General features: G+C 47.5%; 1 protein-coding gene across 1 annotated transcript in view; it reads right to left on the bottom strand.

Annotated features, from left to right (window-relative positions):
* TENM4 (teneurin transmembrane protein 4) overlaps positions 1–20,350 on the bottom strand; it is a 450,745-nt gene that overhangs the window by 86,324 nt on the left and 344,071 nt on the right. The window contains exon 15 of the mRNA XM_056858091.1: positions 14,153–14,338. Within this exon, the coding sequence (XP_056714069.1) occupies positions 14,153–14,338 (186 nt within the window). The remainder of the gene's footprint in view (positions 1–14,152; positions 14,339–20,350) is intronic.

Here is a 20,350-nt window from a genome sequence, read left to right on the forward strand (position 1 = left end):
TGGATTTCTCCCCCCCCTTCCTTTCAGATTGCTCCGTTTTTTGTCCTTAAAATGCTTTTTTATGCAGCAATTGGTTTTTTTTGGGGGGATTTTCTCTCACAGTGAGCACCAAGAAGTAAGCCAAAATTACAAAGCAGCATTTAAAGGGGTGGGACTTGATTTGCGCTTGGAGGGAACTTGGTGTATGGATTCCCAACTGGAAAATGTGGGTCCAGCCGGCAACGAACCTCAGGTAAAGCTCCCATGCATAAATGACCTTTGAAAACCCAGTCTTCATCTCTGCAGCCTCACTCTTCCTCTATTTAACTTCTGATACATTTCCCTGCCTCTCCCTAATAAGAGACGAAAGGCAGAAATCTGGAGCAGTCATGAAATGCAAAACTCCAACTATACACTATATTAGCAGGAGTTTTTGATCATACTACCTACTGGTGACTTACCTATTTTTTTAAAGGCTGCTGCTAACCTAACTCCACAAAGGGAGTCCAAAGAGGCCCTTCTATTCCTTGATCTAACAAAGGAGTTTTTTAAACAAATACACATCAAGCAATTCAGGGGCATTTCATCCCCCCTGGGCAATTAAAAGAATAGAACCAAACCAGCACCAAACAACTGCCCCCCCCCCACTTCTGAAGCCACATTTGGCTACAAATGCTATCCTTTGTCCAAGAGGTCTCCGTTCTTAAAAGGCTAATTGGCTTGCGAGATTAGCTTTGCTAATTCTTTAGGATTAGCGTTTGTTGGTCCACTCTCACTAGTTCTCTGTTTGTGGTCCCGTTTGACCCTCCACCTTAGGACCGTCGGCGAGAGACAAGAAATGGACATCAGGTCAAAAATTCGGTCCGGAGGGTTGCAGCCATCCAGACGACAGCGGGGACCATTATGCAGTGGAAAGCTGAGAAACACCCAGGGCGCTTATGACAAGCTCAGGGGCTGCTGCCCAAATGCGGCAACCCCTTGACTAGTTCTTCTCCTCCCCTGCCATGCAGTACCTTTCCCTGTCTCGACAGGCCAGTGATGTAGAATGGCGGGGTGGGAATACAAACAGAATGAGAGGAGCAAAACCTGACTCACTTTTCAGGAGCAGTCCTGTGTCTCTCAGTGAAGAAGAAGAAGAAGAAGTGTTGGTTTTTATAAGCCGACTTTTCCCACCACTTAAGGGAGAATCAAACCAGCTTACAGTCACCTTCCCTTCCCCTCCCCACAACAGACACCCTGTGAGGTAGGTGGGCTGAGAGAGCTCTAAGAGAGATGTGACTAGCCCAAGGTTACCCAGCTGGCTTCATGTGTAGGAGCGGGGAAACAAATCCACCAGATTAAGTAGTAGAGAAAGTCGGCATATAAAAACCAACTCTTCTTCTTCTAACAACCCCCCCCCAAATAACCTAATTCAAATAACAGGATGGGACCCCGTCCCTTGCAGAATGCCATACCCTGCCTGCCATTGATGTGAGGTTAAAGCCATCTCACTTTAACAGAACCATGTGGTATTCAATGCTTTCTGACAGGGAAAGATGCTTTCTCGGTGCGCACTCTGCAAACGCAAGCCTCACAGCTATGCATAGTTGTGCTACCACAAAGGAGAAGTAATTTCGAAAGGATGCGTGCGTCCATTCGACTGGGATTATTGTCAGCTTGTCAGACATATCAAGAAAGCATTAGGGCTCGTGGCCTAGGTACCTAATGCGCATAATTAGCTGCACATTTTGAAATGGCAGACAATGTTTTCCAGCTTTAAAAAAAATGCTGGGGAAAAATCAATTTGACCGTTTGGGCTCTAATTTCACAAATTAAATTAATAAACTACAGCTCCATGCCAGGAGGGCCTGGAAAAAGGAAGATTGTTCTGGAGCAGATTTAATGGGTTTTGGTGAGACATTGTGGGGGGGCGGAATACAAAAGGATCAGCATAGCTTTCAGTAATAAAAACAAAAACCACCCAGAGTGGTGTAGTGGTTCTTCTGGAGGTCAAGAACAGGGCAGGCAGCGGTAGATCCACGGTAGATCCGGGGGGGGGGGGTAGATCCACAGTGGCCAGCAGTGGCAGAGCCGCGCCTCCTCCTCAGGGGTTTCACAGCCACTGAAAAGGTTATTTTAACAAATTAAAAGGGGAAAACGGGGGGATCCCCCATTGCCTTCAATGGAGCTGCGCCACCAAAAAATAGCACAGCAACACTGCAATGTGAGAGTCCAGCATGTGCACGCAGCACACCCCTCCCCCCTGCCCTGGGCGCTCCTTCCCCCAGCTTCATGCCTGCCTGACGGTAAGTATATGGGTCAGCTCTCCCATATACCCTACCAATACCCATCATATTTTTAAAATTTTCACAGCAATAATTCCTAGTTAAATGGAGATGGAGGATTTGTCCAGAGAACATAAGAACATAAGAAAGGCTCTGCTGGATCAGCCCAAGGCCCATCAAGTCCAGCAGTCTGTTCACACGGTGGTTAACCAGGTGTCTCTAGGAAGCCCACAAACAAGATGGCTGCAGCAGCACTGTCCTGCCTGTGTTCTCCAGCACCTAACGTAATAGGCATGATACTCTGACACTGGAGAGAATAGGTGTGCATCATGGCCAGTATCCATAAGAATGTAAGAAAGGCCCTGCTGGATCAGATCAAAGTCCATCAAGTCCAGCAGTCTGTTCACACAGTGGCCAACCAGGTGCCTCTAGGAAGCCCACATGACTGCAGCAGCATTATACCACCCGTGTTCCAACAGCACCCAATATAATAGGCATGCTCATCTGATTCTGGAGAGAAAAGGTATGCATCATGACTGGTATCCATTTTGACTAGTAGCCTTGAATAGCCCTCTCCTCCATGAACATGTCAACTCCCCTCTTTAAGCCTTCCAAGTTGGCAGCCATCACCACATCCTGGAGCAAGGAGAAAAGCCCTGCTGGATCAGACGAAGGCCCATCAAGTCCAGCAGTCGGTTCACATGGGGGCCAACCAGGTGCCTCTAGGAAGCCCACAAACAAGACGACTGCAGCAGCATTATCCTGCCTGTGTTCCACACCACCTCACATCATAGGCACGCTCCATTTGCATCCAAGGATAAAGGTCAGGGTTAAGATGACTTCCATTTAAGCGACGAACTAGGAGGCTCCACAGTTCACACTGTAAATAAAACACACTCACCTGGTCTTCGTCTCTTGGGTCCCGTAACTTTTTAAAAAAAGTTTTAAACACTGCTGCTATGACTGCCGTCAATTTCCCCCCTTCCTCCTGGCTAGGTGGGTGTGCAGGGACAACGAGAAATGGGATGGAGAGGACAGAGGAAACACCGACATGGAGTTAGTGCAAGATGACGGCACGTCTAGAAAGATGGTGTTGCAAAGACATTTTTTTCTGTTTTCCAGCCTGAATGCCCCCAAAGTCAGCCTTTCTGGGCATTAGGCAAGAGAATATGATGATAATGGAGAATAGATGAGACCTACGTTTAACTTGGGTTTTTTTTGGGGGGGGGGGGCTTGATTTAGACCACAACGACAAACAGGGGGAGAAAAAAGAGGAAGGAAGAACGCCATACCTTTCACTACCTTATCCAGATAGTGAGCTTGGTGGGGAGATAAAAGACAGGACATTTAAAGTATAGGATTGAGTCAAAGTGCAGTACAGTTTAGTACAAAGACAATGCAGGGGTAACAGAGGCAAAGGAGAGGAGATCGCAGCACTGGAAAGGGAAGAGCAGAGCCGGGGAGGGGAAAAAACAACCACCACAGATGGGCCAAGCTTTACAGGGTAGCCGGAAAGCAGGGGAAAGGGAAAAAGGAGAGAGGAGAAATCCCTATGGCCAAAGAACCGGGAGATCTCTGCCTGTCTTATTCATTCTGGGCGTAGCGAGAAAGATAAAACTCAGAATAAATGGCAGGGGATTTGAAGACCTTACAGGACTTTCCCCTAGCAGGGCTACCACATAACCTTTTCTTCCTTCCTTCCTTTCTCCCTTCCTTTCTTTCCAGACGTCTGCATGTCATGTCACTGTCCAGAATAATGTAAGCGGCAGGGTTCTTTCCTTTTCTTCCAGGAGATAGGCAATCCAGATTCCTTAATTCCTCCCTACCCGTTATTCAAAGCTGATTCAAAGCATTTCATCCACGATCCTGGATACAAACTGACAATGGGGGATATCACTTTGTTTCTGGGGACACTTGAATAGTGACCTTGTTTAAGATAAGCGGGACTGGATTTGTCCTGTGCCCGGTCTTGAGGCATCCTGAGAATCTTGTCTAAACTGCCTGAAGTTTTAGGATGAAAGGAGGGAAATAAATGGAATGAATAATAGTTATTTAATAATAGACGGCAGTCTGAATTACCCCTGATTAGCCTATCTAATTAGAGCTTGAAAGCTAAGGACGGTCGGCTCTGGTAAGTTCTTGGATGGGAGAAGACCAAGGAAAACCAGGGTTGGTAGGCAGAGGAAGACGATGGCAAACCATCTCTGCTCATCTCTCGCCTTGAAAACCCCATGGTTCTGGGGTCGCCATGAGTCAGTTGCGACTTCAGGGACACTAGAGTAGCCAACCTCCAGGTACTAGCTGGAGATCTCCTGCTATTACAGCTGATCTCCAGCCGATAGAGATCTGTTCACCTGGAGAAAATGGCTGCTTTGGCCATTGGACTCTATGGCATTGAAGTCCCTCCTGAAACCCCACCCTCCTCAGGCTCCGCCCCAAAAGCCTCCTACCCATAGTGAAAAGGGACTTAGCAACCCTAGGGCACACAACTGTTATCACTATTATCAAATAGTGGGCCCTCCTCAGGGAGTCTCCTTAGGGATATCACCATTGTATCTGTTATTAGATACAGTGGTGACCCCCATCTGTCAGCAATGCTGATTCTATGTCCTTAGGCAGATGATGAGAGGGAGGGCATCTTGGCCATCTTCTGGGCATGGAGTAGGGGTCACTGGGGGTGTGTGGGGAGGTGGTTGTGAATTTCCTGCATTGTGCAGGGGGTTGGACTAGATGACCCTGGTGGTCCCTTCCAACTCTATGATTCTATGGGACCCCCTAAGGAGGCAGTGCATGAGAAACAGTATTGACCGCTAGGCCAATGTACAGCAGAGCGTAAGGTCTTTTGCAACGTTTCTGTGTTCTCGCTTGGTCTGAATGGCAGTAATGAGCCAGCTCACAGCAGCCTCTGAACCACTGCTTTGCTGCTACGAATTAACCTCTCAAAGGGGGAGGCTAAGTGCGAGGAAAAGATGAAGCAATTCAGCAGAGGGAAAGAGAGCTTAAACAGCTGATCTGAGGTCACGCCAAGAGCATAAAAAGATGCTCAGAAGGCTCAGTAGTGCGAGCGAATGACTCCTTCTCTTCAGAACAGCCGACAACTTCAGAAGCTGGAGGGAAATGTGATTTTGGGGGCCAGGGAAGATTTTCGGTGAAAGTCGTCCCATTTCTCTCTCTTCCTGCCAAGCGCTTTGCTTTTATTCATAACGTCGCCGTGCTAGGGCTGCGGAGCGTTCCTGCTCGAAGTTTGGGCACCATTCCCACGCTCCTTTCAATCTGGCTCTCAGATGTCTCCTCGTATTTTCCCATCCCCGCCGCCCCCTCCCGCTCTCGCCTCGGCTCAGGAAGACCACCCAACTAGCGAGGCCGTGACCCTGAGAAGAATCCCCCCCTCTTTCAAGTCTAGACTCCCTTCCAACATCTAGTGGGTAAACGGAAGCAGGAGATGCGTATTTGTAAGCAAGATGGGGAGAGCAGATAAATGATTGAAATCTAGGCCGAGAACTGGAGAACTTTCCGGTAGTTTCGGTACATTCAAGACGCACGAATGCAGCCTCAGGAAGCCGTTCAAGTGGAGTCATCTGCTAGATACCCCATCAGACCTCACATGTTGCTGGCGTATGTGTGTGGAGGGAGCAAATAGTCATTCATGTCCTGGAGCGCTTTCTGTCTTTGTGCCAATTCTCCGACTGGAAGTGGTTCTCAGAGACCACTTTTAGAGAAAATGGAGAAGTACGGTATGGATGCCTGTCTTTTTGCCCTTTACGGCACGAGGGGAAATTAATCCCCCTGTCCCAGCAACTGATTCACATCTGGATCAGCGCCTGACACCCCTCCAACTGCTTTTCAGAACTACAAAACATCTAGAGCACTGGTTCCCAACCAGGGGTCCATGGACCCCCAGGGGTCCGCGAGAACTAAATTAAGGCCCGCGAAACAAAGTTATAAACCCATAATAAATTAATATTTTCAATTAAAAGTTCTCTATTATAAAATATATATATTCAAATATTATTCTAAGTTTAATGTTTAACTAACAGTTATGATTAAAGTTTATTTTCAAATTCTCTGAATTTTTATTTTGAACCTTGGGGTCCCTGAACCGAACAAAAAAGTCCTAGTGGTCCCTGGTCAAAAAAAGGTTGGGAACCACTGATCTAGAGAGTTCCAGTTTGGTTGCGAGTAGTTTGATCCTTTTTGGGAACCTGAACACAGAGTGCATTCCTGGCGTGGGGGACGAAGCTCCATAAGACCCTACAGCGTGACCCTACAGTGGCAAATGTGCCCAGTTATCCCAGGCTAACGGGCACGTACGCTGTCAGGGAGGGCATTTATGGCCGTGCTTGGGCGCTGTGGAGCTGAGCCGGCCTCCCTCGTCAGCATAGCCACTCCGGGAACTAAACCCCGGAAGAGAACGCCCGCGCCAGTGTGGAGGAAGTGGTCCCAGGATGTTCCCAGGGGCAGAGGTGACACTAGTTAGGTTCCTAACCCCTTTTGCCCCGAGAACGCCCCCTCGCACAGAGGCGTAGCTACGACGCCTTTTTTGGTGTCGTAGCCTCGCTGTTCTCAATGGAGCGTTTTTTCCTTTTTTGTAATTATTTTTGTTTTTTAAATAGCTTTTTTTTTTTTACCTCCGCAGCGCCCGGGAAGCCTCTGAAGAGGAGGCATGGGTGCGCTGCTTCTGGCCACCACAGAAATAACGCCCCCCCTCAGGAATGGGCTGCCCATCTGAAAATAAAATGGTGGGTTTTCAAGGAAAAACATTTTGAGAAGAAGAAGAGTTGGTTTTTATATGCCGACTTTCTCTACCACTTAAGGGAGACTCAAACCGGCTTACAATCACCTTCCCTTCCCCTCCCCACAACAGACCCCCTGTGAGGTAGGTGGGGCTGAGAGAGCTCTAAGAGAGCTGTGACTAGCCCAAGCTGGCTTCATGTAGAGGAGTGGGGGAAACAAATCCAGTTCACCAGATTAGCCTCCACCGCTCATGTAAAGGAGTGGGGAATCAAACCCGGTTCTCCAGATCAGACTCCATCGCTCCAAACCACCGCTCTTAACCACTACTCCATGCTGGAGAAGAGGAAAGCTCCAGCATTACCCTATCCAGTTATTTATTTTAAACACATGAGCACACACAAAATCGGTTAAATAATTTGTGTGCACTGAACTGAAGAATGGGCAGTCCGGTTTCATCAACAATGCAACACGTCTGGATGAGTAAACCCTTCCAGATGCTACGCTCATTCTCATGAAATAATATCCCAGCCACCCTCGTGCATGGGTAACCAACCTACGTGGCCTCCAACGGTGGGAGTTGGAGGAGGCTGGCTAGAGCAGAGTCTGATGCTAGTGTGTGGCTCTTTCCTCCTCTCTCCTTCTCAAGTAATTAGCTGGGAGTGGAAGGGCTTCATGGGCTTGGATACAGGACAAGGTCACACCTGATCTCTTGCCCATTTCCCCGCACTGCCAGTTCCCTGGTTCACTGCGGCACACGCGCCACTAACTCTGAGAAAATGAAGTATCGAGCTACTACAGGGCAGAACTCGGGGTTACGGTACAATTGGAGCTGCTGCTGAAAAATGCAGCCCCGGGTCCCTCCTCTTCCTCTTCCTGTCTCCCCAGTAATAAGGACGTAAAAGGATGTCCACTGGATCAAAGCGCAACCTAGGTTAGCATCTTGTTTCCAACAGCTAGTTTCAAGTCTGAAAGTACCTTAGAGACCAACAAGATTTTCAGGATATAAGCTTTTGAGAGTCGAAGCTCCCTTTGTCAGAGATTGGACTCTCGAAAGCTTATACCCCAGTAATCTTATTGGCGTCGAAGGTGTTACTGAACTCAGACCCAGCTGTTCTACTGAAGACCAACTCAGCTACCATCTGTAACTCGTTTCCAACAGTGGCCACCTGGGAAGCCCATAAACAGCCCCTGGAGAAAACAGCCCTACTGAGCTCTCTGCCCACCCGACAACTGGTATTCAATGGCCTCTGAACACGCGGTTGGACCCAGACAGCTTTTTCATTTAGCCTCGGCCTTATTACAGTCCAAGACCCATGTAGCTTTTTGTCCATGCAAATCTCATTAACTCCAGAAGAGCCCTTTGGGTAGTCAATGGGGACTTCCTTTTTTCACTAGCAGAAAAGCTGGCTGGATCCAACCCATGGAGGTTCCATGGCTAATACTGTGAACAGACCTATCATCCATAAATTTGCCTCATCCCCTTCTAAAGGGATCTTGAGCCAGGGGCCAACACTACATCTTAAGGCAGCGAACGCCACAAGCGAATTTTGCACGGTGTAAAAAATATCTCTCTTTGTCTCTCCTGATTGTCAATTAACTGTATCAAATGTTTGATCAAGAAGAGTTGGTTTTTATATCCCAATTTTCTCTAACTTTTAAGGAGAATCAAACCAGCTTAAAATCTCCTTCCCTTCCTCTCCCCACAAACAGGCACCTTGTGAGGTAGGTGGGGCTGAGAGAGTTCAGAGAGAACTGTGATTAGACCAAGGTCACCCAGCTGGCTTCATGTGGAGGCGTGGGGAAACCAACCCGGTATTCCAGATTAGAGTCTGCCACTCATGTGGAGGAGTGGGGAATCAAACCCGGTTCTCCAGATTAGAATCAGCTGCTCTTAACCACTACACCATGCTGGCTTTGGAGAGGGGATGTCACCATGTTGAGAGAGACCCTGCCTCCGCCTGGCAAGGAGCAGGTGGAGAGTGGAATGGGGTGGGGGTTAAGCTTACAACCTTAATGACCTCACATTGTTACTTACCGACAGACAGAGGAAGAGGAGACACAGACCTGCCAGTTTTGACAGCAGCCGTGTGCAAGCTATAACATTCAGTTCTGGGCATGGACTAGCGACCTTACCCTCCGTAGGGACAAATGAAGCAGGCTGGGGGTTTCACATAACAGCCTGAGAACAGGTCTTGAAAAAAATGGAATTGAAGAAGGGGTTCTTACTCTTTTTTCAGGGTCTACAGGGAATACTGAGAGCCAGCATGGTGCAGTGGTTAACAGCAGTGGTTTGGAGCAGTGGACTCTGATCTGGAGAACCGGGTTCGATTCCGCACTCCTCCACAGGAGCGGCGGAGGCCAATCTGGTGAACTGATATTGTTTTCCCACTACTACAAATGAAGCCAGCTGGGTGATCTTGCGCTAGTCACACTCTCTCAGTCCCACCTACCTCACAGGGTGACTCTTGTGGGGAGGGGAAGAGAAGGTGATTGTAAGCTGGTTTGATTCTCCCTTAAGTGGTAGAGAAAGTCGGCGTATAAAAAGCAACTCTTCTTCTTCTACTACTACTGAGAGTAGCTTCCTTCACTTGTGGACCCTTCTAGAAATTTTACCTGCACACATGTCAATGACAGGTATGTGCTTAGTCCAGCAGGGAGACATTACATTGCTCAGGGTGAAAGCAGGCAGGGAACATGAGACATCCGGAATTATTGTGAACAGAGCAGGTTGCCATGCGGGGAAATCACAGGAGGATGAGGTAAACGCTTACCACAAACACACAGTATGATTCCATGCCAACGTCCTTTCATTCGTGCCAATACTGCTACCCCTTTCAGCTTTTTCAAGAGAATTGGTTTTTTTTCTTTTGTGGTGTCTCTTTACGGTCTATATATTTATCCTTTAGGAGGTCTATGGGCCCAGCAACTAGGTGAAGGAGTTGAGCTGAAAAGCGGAGAGGGGTACAAAAGAGGTTCTCTCTAGACTACTGACATACTGCAGGGCAAACCCAGTGGTAACATGGGAGTTTGTCCCTATTTACCTTGGAATGACACTGTACCTGCCTTCTCCCATGGTGCTGACCCAGCTTGCTGTTAAGATATCACGAGGAACACCTTGAAATTCATGTAGATCCCCCACAGAACTCTGAGCCTGCTACTGGTAAGGGCTGGGACCTTCCTACCCCTCATCCGGGAAATGTTTCCCATATATTTGTGTTCCTTTTCTTGGAATTCCTGTCTTTTAAAAAAGTCTTCTCTCTAAGAGAATGGTAACCATGGCCATTTATGGACGGGAGGTTTTGCCTTGGATTTGCTGCTCTCTAGATGCACATTTTCCCCATCCGAATTCTCAAAACATTGCATGGGGGCTTACTGTTGAGTTTGGAGAGTTTGGATGGGGAAAATGTGCATCTACAGAGCAGCAAACCCAAGACAAAACCTCCCATGCATAAATGGCCCTCATCAGGTGTAGCATGTCAAGAAGTGTATGAAGAAGATGGGGCGCGGGGACAGTTGGAGGTGAGTTCATGAATCGGCTGGAATCAGGGCGGTGAAAGAGCGGATGTCGGTGTCTGCTAAAATGAATTAGCAGGAAAAAGATTCAACGAGTGGTCTGCACTGAATGCATGCTCTAGCAAAAAGAAGGGGATGGCCTGAATAACGATGGAGGAGAACTGGAGCGACAGCTAGGACGAAGGACCGAGCAAAACTTCTGATCACAAGGACTGTGCAAAAGTTTGGACCTCTTGACAGAGGCAGAAGCTTTCATGCAAGCAACGAAAAAGAGAAGTGGAGTGCTAAACAGGAACAGGGGGCGACAGGTCATGGAACGCAATGTGGATAGTGCCACTTTTACGAGCTCAACGAGAGAGGATCTGGTGAAAAACATACTCTGGGTGTGGAACCAACTTAGGCTGTGATCTTCTCATTTTATTGGGAGTAAGCCCCGTTGAATAACATGGGGCTTAGTTCTGTTTAGGATTGTTGCCTTACTGTAATTCAGCATGTGTGTGTGTTAAGTGCCGTCAAGTCGCTTCCGACTCATGGCGACCCTATGAATCAAAGTCCTCCAAAATGTCCTATCTTTGACAGCCTCGCTCAGATCTTGCAAATTGAGGGCTGTGGCTTCCTTTATTGAGTCAATCCATCTCTTGTTGGGTCTTCCTCTTTTCCTGCTGCCTTCATCTTTTCCTAGCATGACAGTCTTTTCCAGTGACTCTTGTCTTCTCATAATGTGACCAAAATATGGTAGCCTTAGTTTAATCATTTTAGCTTCTAGGGTCAGTTCAGGCTTGATTTAATCTATAACCCACTGGTTTGGTTTTTTTGGGCATAGGGAAAAACTATTTAAGTGGGAGACAGATGTATGGCTTTGAAAGTGGCATGTCTGCACTCATTCTACCAGTCAAACAGGAACTGACCAATGGCAGCAGATAGACAGCACGAAGCGGGGGTACATATTGCAGTCAACAACCAGTGGATCGTACTGCCATCCACTCTCTTCAAAATGAGTGTCCTTCTTGAGCTAAACTTTCTTTCTTGGGAGGCTCTTAAGAAAAATTCTGAGAGACATTCACCAAGGCTCAGATTGAGATGCTTGGTGGTTTCCACAGGACTACCTGTGGGATTGTGCAGGGGTTGCAAGCGTGATCACAGAACAGCAGGGATCACGTGGAGGAATGGACACATCGCGCCAAAGCTACCGAGCATGTTAATTAGGATACAGATGCCACTTTATCTGGAAACACCACCGGTATGCAGAGCTGTAAAAATCCCCTTTGCGGTGGGAGCAGTCTACCGGGTGGATCGCTGTTCCGTTTTAATTCAAAACCGGCTTTAAAAGGGAGAATGTTTTGTTCATCGGCTGAAAGCCGTTCGGTGTCAGGAACAAAATGTTTAAAAAAAATGTGATCGGCTGGGAATGTTCCTCTGTGCCGGTTTTATGGAGTGTCAGTTTATGCAGACTCCCTAATGGATCCTGGCGGGTGACATTAGCATAAATAAAAGATAAAGCACACTTTAGGTGAAGTCATATTTTTAATGCTGGAGTTTACGGAGTCCGATTCACGTGGGATGTATAAATGGCCACCGCAAGGGCCAAACTTCACGGTGGCATCCATGTTTATTGTTTGTATGTTTTATGTAAATTGTGCTTTATTCTATTGTTTTTGACTGCATTTTTTTGGTACTCTTGTGGGCTGCTTTGGGGGAGAAAAGTGGGAATAAATATTCTGAATAAATATGGCCCCACAGGGTGGGATGCATTCTTTTTTAAACTTTCCTTTTCCTTTTCAAGCTCCCATGACCCAAAGGTCTAGCAGTAAATGGGGAGCCTTTACTTCTTTAAGGAAAATATGGTGGAGAGATATTGGCCACTGCCAGTATTATTTTTGGATCTCTATCTACCAGGCAAAAAGGGGACTATTTTATCTTTTGTTATGGTGGCAGGTAATTTAGTTAAAATAGAGGTAATCCATTGATCGCGATAAGAATTGTATTGGGGACATTCCAACATCATATAAAGTAGTGTGTCTTTGGATTTTTGTCTAAAGCATTGTAATTATGCCAATAAAGGTATGTGTATGTGTCAACTCTCTTCAGATCACATGGACAAAGTCTATCTGCATAAGGTAAGTTATTGTATCTTCCATTTAACACCGCCGAAGGTGCAGCATTCAAATGAGCGAGCATACAAGCTCTGAAGTAACAAGGGACTGTTAGGTCACTAAAATAAGCTGGGGTTCACAGAGATGGAAGGATACCCAAAAATTGGATAGAGCATACTCTCTGAAGGACGTTCCAAAGAGCCGAGCTGAATCCCCTCTGCTTTATCTCCTTGTGGTGTGTCCTCCAAACTCTTTTTCCCCGCAGGCCTGGCTCTGAAATCAGGACAGGGGAGAAGGGCGAAGAACAAGAGAGGACACATGGCGTGGGAAAGGCTTTGGCTCCCTTCAATTATTCCCAGCTTCAAATACGATGAGGTAGATACATGCTCTTTGGCTCTGCATCAGGGTTACTGTGTGAAGGGGAGACACAGATCACAGATTGGCCATTGGCCTCCAACCTTGCCAGACCTGTGACTCAACTACCAGCAGCGGCAGGGATGCTGTGACGTCAGAACTACATGACAGGAAGGGGAAAATCCAGATTCTCCGAAGCTGTCTGGGCTAAACAGGAACCCTCTCCACTTCTGAATGACCTGACCTTACAGCCCTGCGACTCCTCTTAGTGTGCATGTGAAAAGAAGTAGGGGCATTCCTTAACAGCAGGGGAGGGGCTGAGGTTCAGTGGCGGAGCATCTGCTTGGCATGCAGAAGGTCCCAGGTTCAATCCCTGGCATCTCCAGTTAAAGAGACTAGGCAAGTAGGAGATGTGAAAGACCTCTACCTGAGACCCTGGAGAGCCATGGACAGGGGCTTTGGCTCAGTGGGAGAGCATCTGTTTTCCATGCAGAAGATCCCAGTTTCAATCGCAGCATCTCCAGTTAAAAAAGACTAGGCAGTAGGTAACGAGAAAGACCTTTGCCTGAGATCCTGGAGAGCCACGGGGTGGAGCCATGGCTCAGTGGAAGAGCATCTGCTTGGCATGCAGAAGGTACCAGGTTCAATCCCTGGTGTCTCCAGTTAAAGGAACTAGGTAAGCAGGTGATGTGAAAGACCTCTGCCTGGAGAGCTGCTGCCGGTCCAACCAGATAATACTGACTTTGATGGACCAAGGGTCTGATTCCTGTGTTCAGCTTCATGTGTTCAGCAGCACTTTCTAAAAAATAGTGGCCCTATAAAGTCTTGTGACCCGGCAAGTGGGGTTTGGTGACCCGGTTGAAGGTCCTGAACTTGGCGTCGAGGATTACAGTTGGATGCCATCCTGAGCCCGTCAGAGAACAGTCGGGACAAAAATGTAACAGACCAGTTGAGGTATGTGGCATAGGCGTGCTCGTATTGCCAAATGAAAGGACATTGGAGGGGTGCTGCCTTTTTGAGCCCTGCATGGAAATGGATGACGCCGGTACATGAAAATCCAAGAACAAAAATAATAATAATAATAATAAAAAAGATGCGCATGCTGTGGTAATGTCACACCGATTCAATCGAGCATGCTCCTTTCATCTGCTCCCCCTCTGTCCACCCCCACCGGTTATTCCATTTCGACCGGGATTCCTTTCCTTCCCCCCCTACCGATGGTGCAGTGCTCTCCGTTCCAGCCCGGGCTGCATTCGCACTTGCCGTCCCGGCACGTCCCGTGTTCGTTGCAGCGGGGGTGACACGCTCGCTGGTCGCAGGCCGCTCCCATCCACCCCTCCTCGCAGCGGCAGGCGCCCCCGACACAGACACCGTGCCCGCCACAGTCCGCAGCGCAAATCTCTGTGGGAGAGGAGGAAGGGGAGAGACCAGGGATGGGGGGCCGAGAGAGGAAGGGGAGGGCCGGGGTGAAAAGAGAAAGCCAGAACGTTATTGTTATGAAAGGGCGGCCACACTCCGCTACCTCGCCTGACGGGGAATGAAAGGCATTCCTGTGGCTCATAACGCTAATCCTTTCTGACAATAAGAATCTAATAAGCAGATTACAAAAAGAGGAGACGGACATGAATGGGTGAGGTCCGCCGGTGATTGAACCTTCTATTTGCTTTCTAATACTATCACGCTCCTCTAGCTTTTTGCAAGCACCCTGAACCCAAAGGGGAAAGGCTTTTTCCAAAGGAAAAGGAACAAAAGTCACTTTTTAATTAAAAACTGGTTAAGTGTGAAAACAATGAGCCGCTAAATCGCTCCAAAATAAAGTTAAGTGTTGTTGGCAAAGTCTATTTGCGGCTTGTTAGTCCTCTGGACTTAGGGCCAGGGCCTACAAAACTTCTCTCTTTTGTTCTCGCTCTTGTTCACATTTACAAAAGATGTTTCAGTTCTGTTGAAGGTTTTAAGGAAAGCTTTGAAATCAGGTGTTCATGCTGGGATATGCAACTGGCGAAAGTAAAGGCATTCTGGTCCCAATAGGGCCTGCATAACCTCAGATCCACTAAGCAGAACAACAACCTACCAGGCAAAGTTCTTTCCAGGATCCAGAGATAGAAGAAGAAGAGGAGGAGAAGAAGAAGAGTTGGTTTTTATATGCCGACTTTCTCTACCACTTAAGGAAGAATCAAACCGGCTTACAATCACCTCCCCTTCCTCTCCCCACAACAGACACCCTGTTTGGTAGGTGGGGCTGAGAGAACTCGAAGAGAGCTTTGACTAGCCCAAGGTCACCCAGCTGGCTTCATGTGGAGGAGTGGGGAAAGCAACCCGGTTCACCAGATTATCCTCCGCTGCTCATGTGGAGGAGTGGGGAATGAAACCCGGTTCTCCAGATCAGAGTCCACCACTCCAAACCACCGCTCTAAACCACCAACTACACCACGCTGGCTCTCAGAGTGAGAAACTAGCTTTTGGTGGCCTGGGTTTGGCAAGAACCTGAAAAACGCCAAAGAAGCTCAGTTCTTTCCAGAGGCCTCTAAGGTCTCCCAGCTGACTTCATGTGTAGGTGTGGGGAAACCAACCCAGTTTGCCCGATTAGAGGCTGCTGTTCATGTGGAGGAGTGGGGAATCAAACCTGGTTCTCCGGATTAGAGTCCACCACTCCTAACCACTTCACCACACTGGCTCCACATTATTTTCTTTTCATCCATTTGATCCTTACAATACCTACCCCATGAAGTAGCTTAGGCTACCTGTGTGTGACTAGCCCAAGGTCACCTAGAAAGCTTCCATGGCAGAGTGGAGGATTCAGATCCGGGCCTCCCAGATCCTAGCCTGACACTCTAACCACTACACCACACTGACTTTCACAACGTAACCCCCAGTGTCAAAGAGGCGTCTTCATCATTTTCCCTGTTGCCCTGTAATTTTGGTGATCTAGCCCTTCTTGCCGCAAGATGCTATAATCAAGAGAGCAGCTCTTTCTATAGCTATTGTGCATCTCGCTATATTAAGGGTATGACTGAGCCCCTAGAGAGAAGATGGGGGAGGCAGAAGGACGGGTGTTATACAAGACATTTGCTTCAGGTCACTGCCTGCCTGCAGAAGAAGAAGAAAAAAATCCCCAGCCTTCCTCAGCCTGTGCTAACATTATATGTGAGCAAAATTAATCCTTCTATAACCTTCCCGCTTTCCATTCCTGGAAGAAAGAGGGAGACAGGATCTCATTGACCATGAAAAGCACCAGCATTGTTCCTGCTCTGCTAAGAAAACTCTCCCTGTCTCCAAGAGAAAGGTCTAGAAGGCCCATAACATGCATATTCTAACATGTATCTTCTATAACATGAATCGTCTAACCATAACATGTGTCTTGTTACCATAATTGGCACACATAATAGATAAGAAAGCTAAACACCCTCCCACTCCTTCCCTCACAGCGTGAACAGCAGTGACGGGCACCTTCTCCACACCTAACTACATGGTTCTATTTTGGAGTACTTAATCTGTCTCCAAGAGGAAGTTCTAGAAGGTCCATACGATATGTCCTCCCAATATAGTGGTGACAGAAAACAGGCTACCTTCAACCCATTTCCTGCTGTCTATAGAGAACTTCCCCTGTTTCTAAAAAAGATTCGAGCCCAGTAGCACCTTAAAGACCAACAAGATTTCCAGTGTCAGATATAAGATAGTTTCAGGAGGGTAAGAACATAAGAAAGGCCCTGCTGGATCAGACCAAGGTCCATCAAGTCCAGCAGTCTGTTCACACAGTGGCCAACCAGGGGCCCCGAGGAAGCCCACAAACAAGACTGCAGCAGCACCATCCTGCCTGTGTTAAGACCATAGGAACCTAAGAAAAGCCCTACTGGATCAGACCAAGGTCCATCAAGTTCAGCAGCTTGTTCACACAGTGGCCAACCAGGGGCCTCGAGGAAGCCCACAAACAAGACTACTGTAGCAACATTGTCCTGCCTTTGCTCCACAGCACCTAATACAATAAGCATGTTCCTCTGATCCTGGAGATAATAGGTATGCATCATGACTCGTATTCATTTTTACTAGTAGCCATGGATGTGTCCACTCCCCTCTTCAAGCCTTCCAAGTTGGCAGCCATCACCACATCCTGGGGCAGGGAGTTCCACAATTTAACTATGCTTTGTGTGAAGAAATACTTCCTTTTATCTGTTGGTAGCTGTGTCAGTCTGAAGAACAGCCAGATTTGAGTCCAGTACGACTGTGGAGACGAACAAAATGTATCTGATGAAGGGATCTTTGACTATTGAAAGCTGATACTCTGGAAATCTTGTCAGCCTCTAAGGTGGTAGCGGACTCAAATCTTGCTCTTCTACTACTGACCGACATGGCTACCCACCTGAAACTGATTCTAACAAGAGGCCATGGGGCGTTCATCCCCCCTCCCCCTCTCCAACAACATTTACATTCTCACATTTAGATTAATGCAATGAAATGTCACAGAACATGTTAATACTCCCAATTATGATGACATATGTTAAGAATATATGTGATAAGAATACAATTAACCAGTGTAAATATATAGTATGAAAGATGGTAAATACTAAGACAAATGAGTTCAGAAATATAAAAAAATACACAATAGATAGTGGGTAGGGAAAAAAGCAAGGTTAAACTAATTATGAAGACGACATAACTATATAACTATTGTAGTAATAGCAAGGGAGAAGCATAATTTTTTATTATTTTCTCTTTTTCCTTTTTTACATAATACATTGTAGTTGAAAGCAGAAGGTAGAACAGAATAGCTATATTACGAATAAGACTGGATAGAAGATAAGAGAAAGATGAAGATGAAGATGCAATAGTGTGTATTGTGTTGGTAGGGTGTCTGTATTGTGTTTATGTTTATGTTGTTTAATGTCAAAAAAATAAAAAAATATTAAAAACAAACAAACATTTACATTCTCACCATGTGAACTGGTGGCTGGGGTGTGTGTGTGCCATCCAAAACCAGCTGGCCCAAGACTGTCTGCGTGGCTCGCACAAATTTGCGGATGCCATAAATTGGCTGTGACTTGACAGCCTATATGTATGTATCTCATATGAGTGTATGAGGGGTGGTAGTTCAGGGTAGTTCAGGTTATGCGGCTTGCTAGTAGAAGTTCCCAGGTTCCATTTCTGCCATCTCCGAGTTGAGGATTTCAGGTGGCAGGTACGGGAAGAGACCTTCTTCTTCCTGGGGCCTTGGAAAGGTGCTGCCAGTCAGACTGAGCTGGGCACACCTGTGGTCTGACTCATGAGGAGGCAGCAGCTTTGCCCCACATTCAGTAGGATGCCAGTCTATCAGCCCATCACAGCAGCAGGTTTTCAAGTGCTGCTTTTACTAGACACGAACTTGAAACCTTCTGTATGCAAAGCGTGCGCTCCTTCACCGAACTGTTGACCCTTTCCATTAGACACAATTGGGAGAGTTTCGTTCTGCCCTGGCAGACGTTTTAAAGCTGGCGTTCAGCCTGCATAAAATGAAAAGCAGGGAAGGAAGTGTGTCCAATGCTGATTAGCACACGCAACGTCTGCTGATTTAGGAATTTCTGGGGATGATTTCATGGCTTCGCTCCTTGTGGGCAGAAAAAAAAAGTTAATTCTCAAGATGATGGCGCATGTTGTTTTTGGCAATGTTCGGTGACATCGAGGTGAAATTTCCACAAAATCTTATTCATGATTCTTAAAAAAAGACATTTAGATCAGTTGCAGAAGGTTTAATAAAGGATTAATTCTCAGGAAGCAAGTTTGCTGTCTCAGGAGGTTGGAAGCCACACAGATTGGGTGGTATGTGTGTGGACACCTATTCCAAAATGATGTCCAACCCATCACTGTCAGGCAGGTCTGATGACAGCACAATCCTAATCCCTTGTGGTGTATGGAGTAGTGGTTAAGAGTGGTGGTTTGGAGCGGTGCAGTTTGATCTGGAGAACCGGGTTTGATTCCCCACTCCTCCACATGAGCGTTGGACTCTAATCTGGAGAAAAACAGAGTTTCACTTACCTGTAACTGTTGTTCATCTGGTGGATCTTCTATGCAGGCACACACTGGGGACTGCGCAGGCGCAGGCCAGCCACGGATAAGATTTGTCAGCTTCTAGCAAAATCTAAGAGTGCTTCCCCTCCCCTTGGGGCATGCAATCTTCCCGCCCCTCGGTCACATGACCCAAGGGGAAGGGAGCACTCTTCCCTCCAGTTCTCCAACCTGCCACCATGGAACCAACCACTGGTCTAGCGGAGAGGTCCCACAGCGGGGAAGGAGGGAGGGATGTGTGCCTGCATAGAAGATCCACCAGACGAACAACAGTTACAGGTAAGTGAAACTCTGTTTTTCATCTGCGTGGCTTCTATGCAGTCCCACATTGGGAGAGTAGCGAGCTCGCTTACCAGGTCGGTGGGTGTGGGACAGTCACCGAAATAAAGACTGCAGTACGGCACGTCCCACGACTGAATCTCTCGCAGAGTCCACAACCACAGCATAGTGTTTCATAAACGTGGAGGGCGTGGACCAGGTGGTAGCCTTACAGATGTCCCGGAGATCTATTTTTGAAGAAAAGGCGATAGAAGCCGAATACGCTCTGGTAGAGTGCACTTTAATCATAGGAGGGCATTCTTGGTGAGCAAGATCATAGGCCAATTTGATGGTAGACATGATCCACCTCGAGAGAGTCTGAGGAGAAGCACGACGACCTTTACTTTAGCCCACTCAGAAAAATGTCTCCATTTTGAATCATAAGATAGTCTCATGGAGGACTTTAAAGAGGGCAATAAGACCTTAGCTACCCTGTCAGACCACTGCCCTGGGGCCGCACCCTCCAGGCAGTGAGTTGTAGATCTGGGGGGAAGTGGGAGGGATCCTTCGGGAGAAGGATGTAGTTCCCTTGCGCAAGTGAAATGAGCACTGCGAACCACGACCTCCTGGCCCAAAAGGGAGTGACAATGATGGCATCTGTCTTGTCGTGGTTCAACTTGGCTAGGACCTTGTGAAGTAGAGGGAATGGAGGAAAGAGATAAAAGAGAGCCCTGTTCCAAATAATCTGAAAGGCATCCCCCAATGAGCCCGGGCTGGCTCCCGCCCTCGAATAAAACCTGCGACACACGGAATTGAGGTGTGTTGCAAAAAGGTCCACTTGCGGGTAACCCCACTGTCCGAATATTTGGTGGAGACAGTTGTCGCTTAAGGTGAGCTCGTGTGTTTGATTGGGAAGGCAACTCAGAGCTTCCGCTAACGTGTTGCTCTTGCCTGCGATGTGAATTGTTACGAGAGTACCATGATGAGCTATGGCTCATTCCCAAATGTTGCTGGCCTCTTTGGAGAGCAAAATGGACCCTGTGCTGCCCTGCTTGTTTATATAATACTGGGCGATGGAGCTGTCCATAGCGATCTGAATGTGATGTCCGTCTAGGTGCC

Source organism: Euleptes europaea, chromosome 12, assembly GCF_029931775.1.
Source record: "Euleptes europaea isolate rEulEur1 chromosome 12, rEulEur1.hap1, whole genome shotgun sequence".
Lineage (NCBI taxonomy): Eukaryota > Metazoa > Chordata > Lepidosauria > Squamata > Sphaerodactylidae > Euleptes > Euleptes europaea.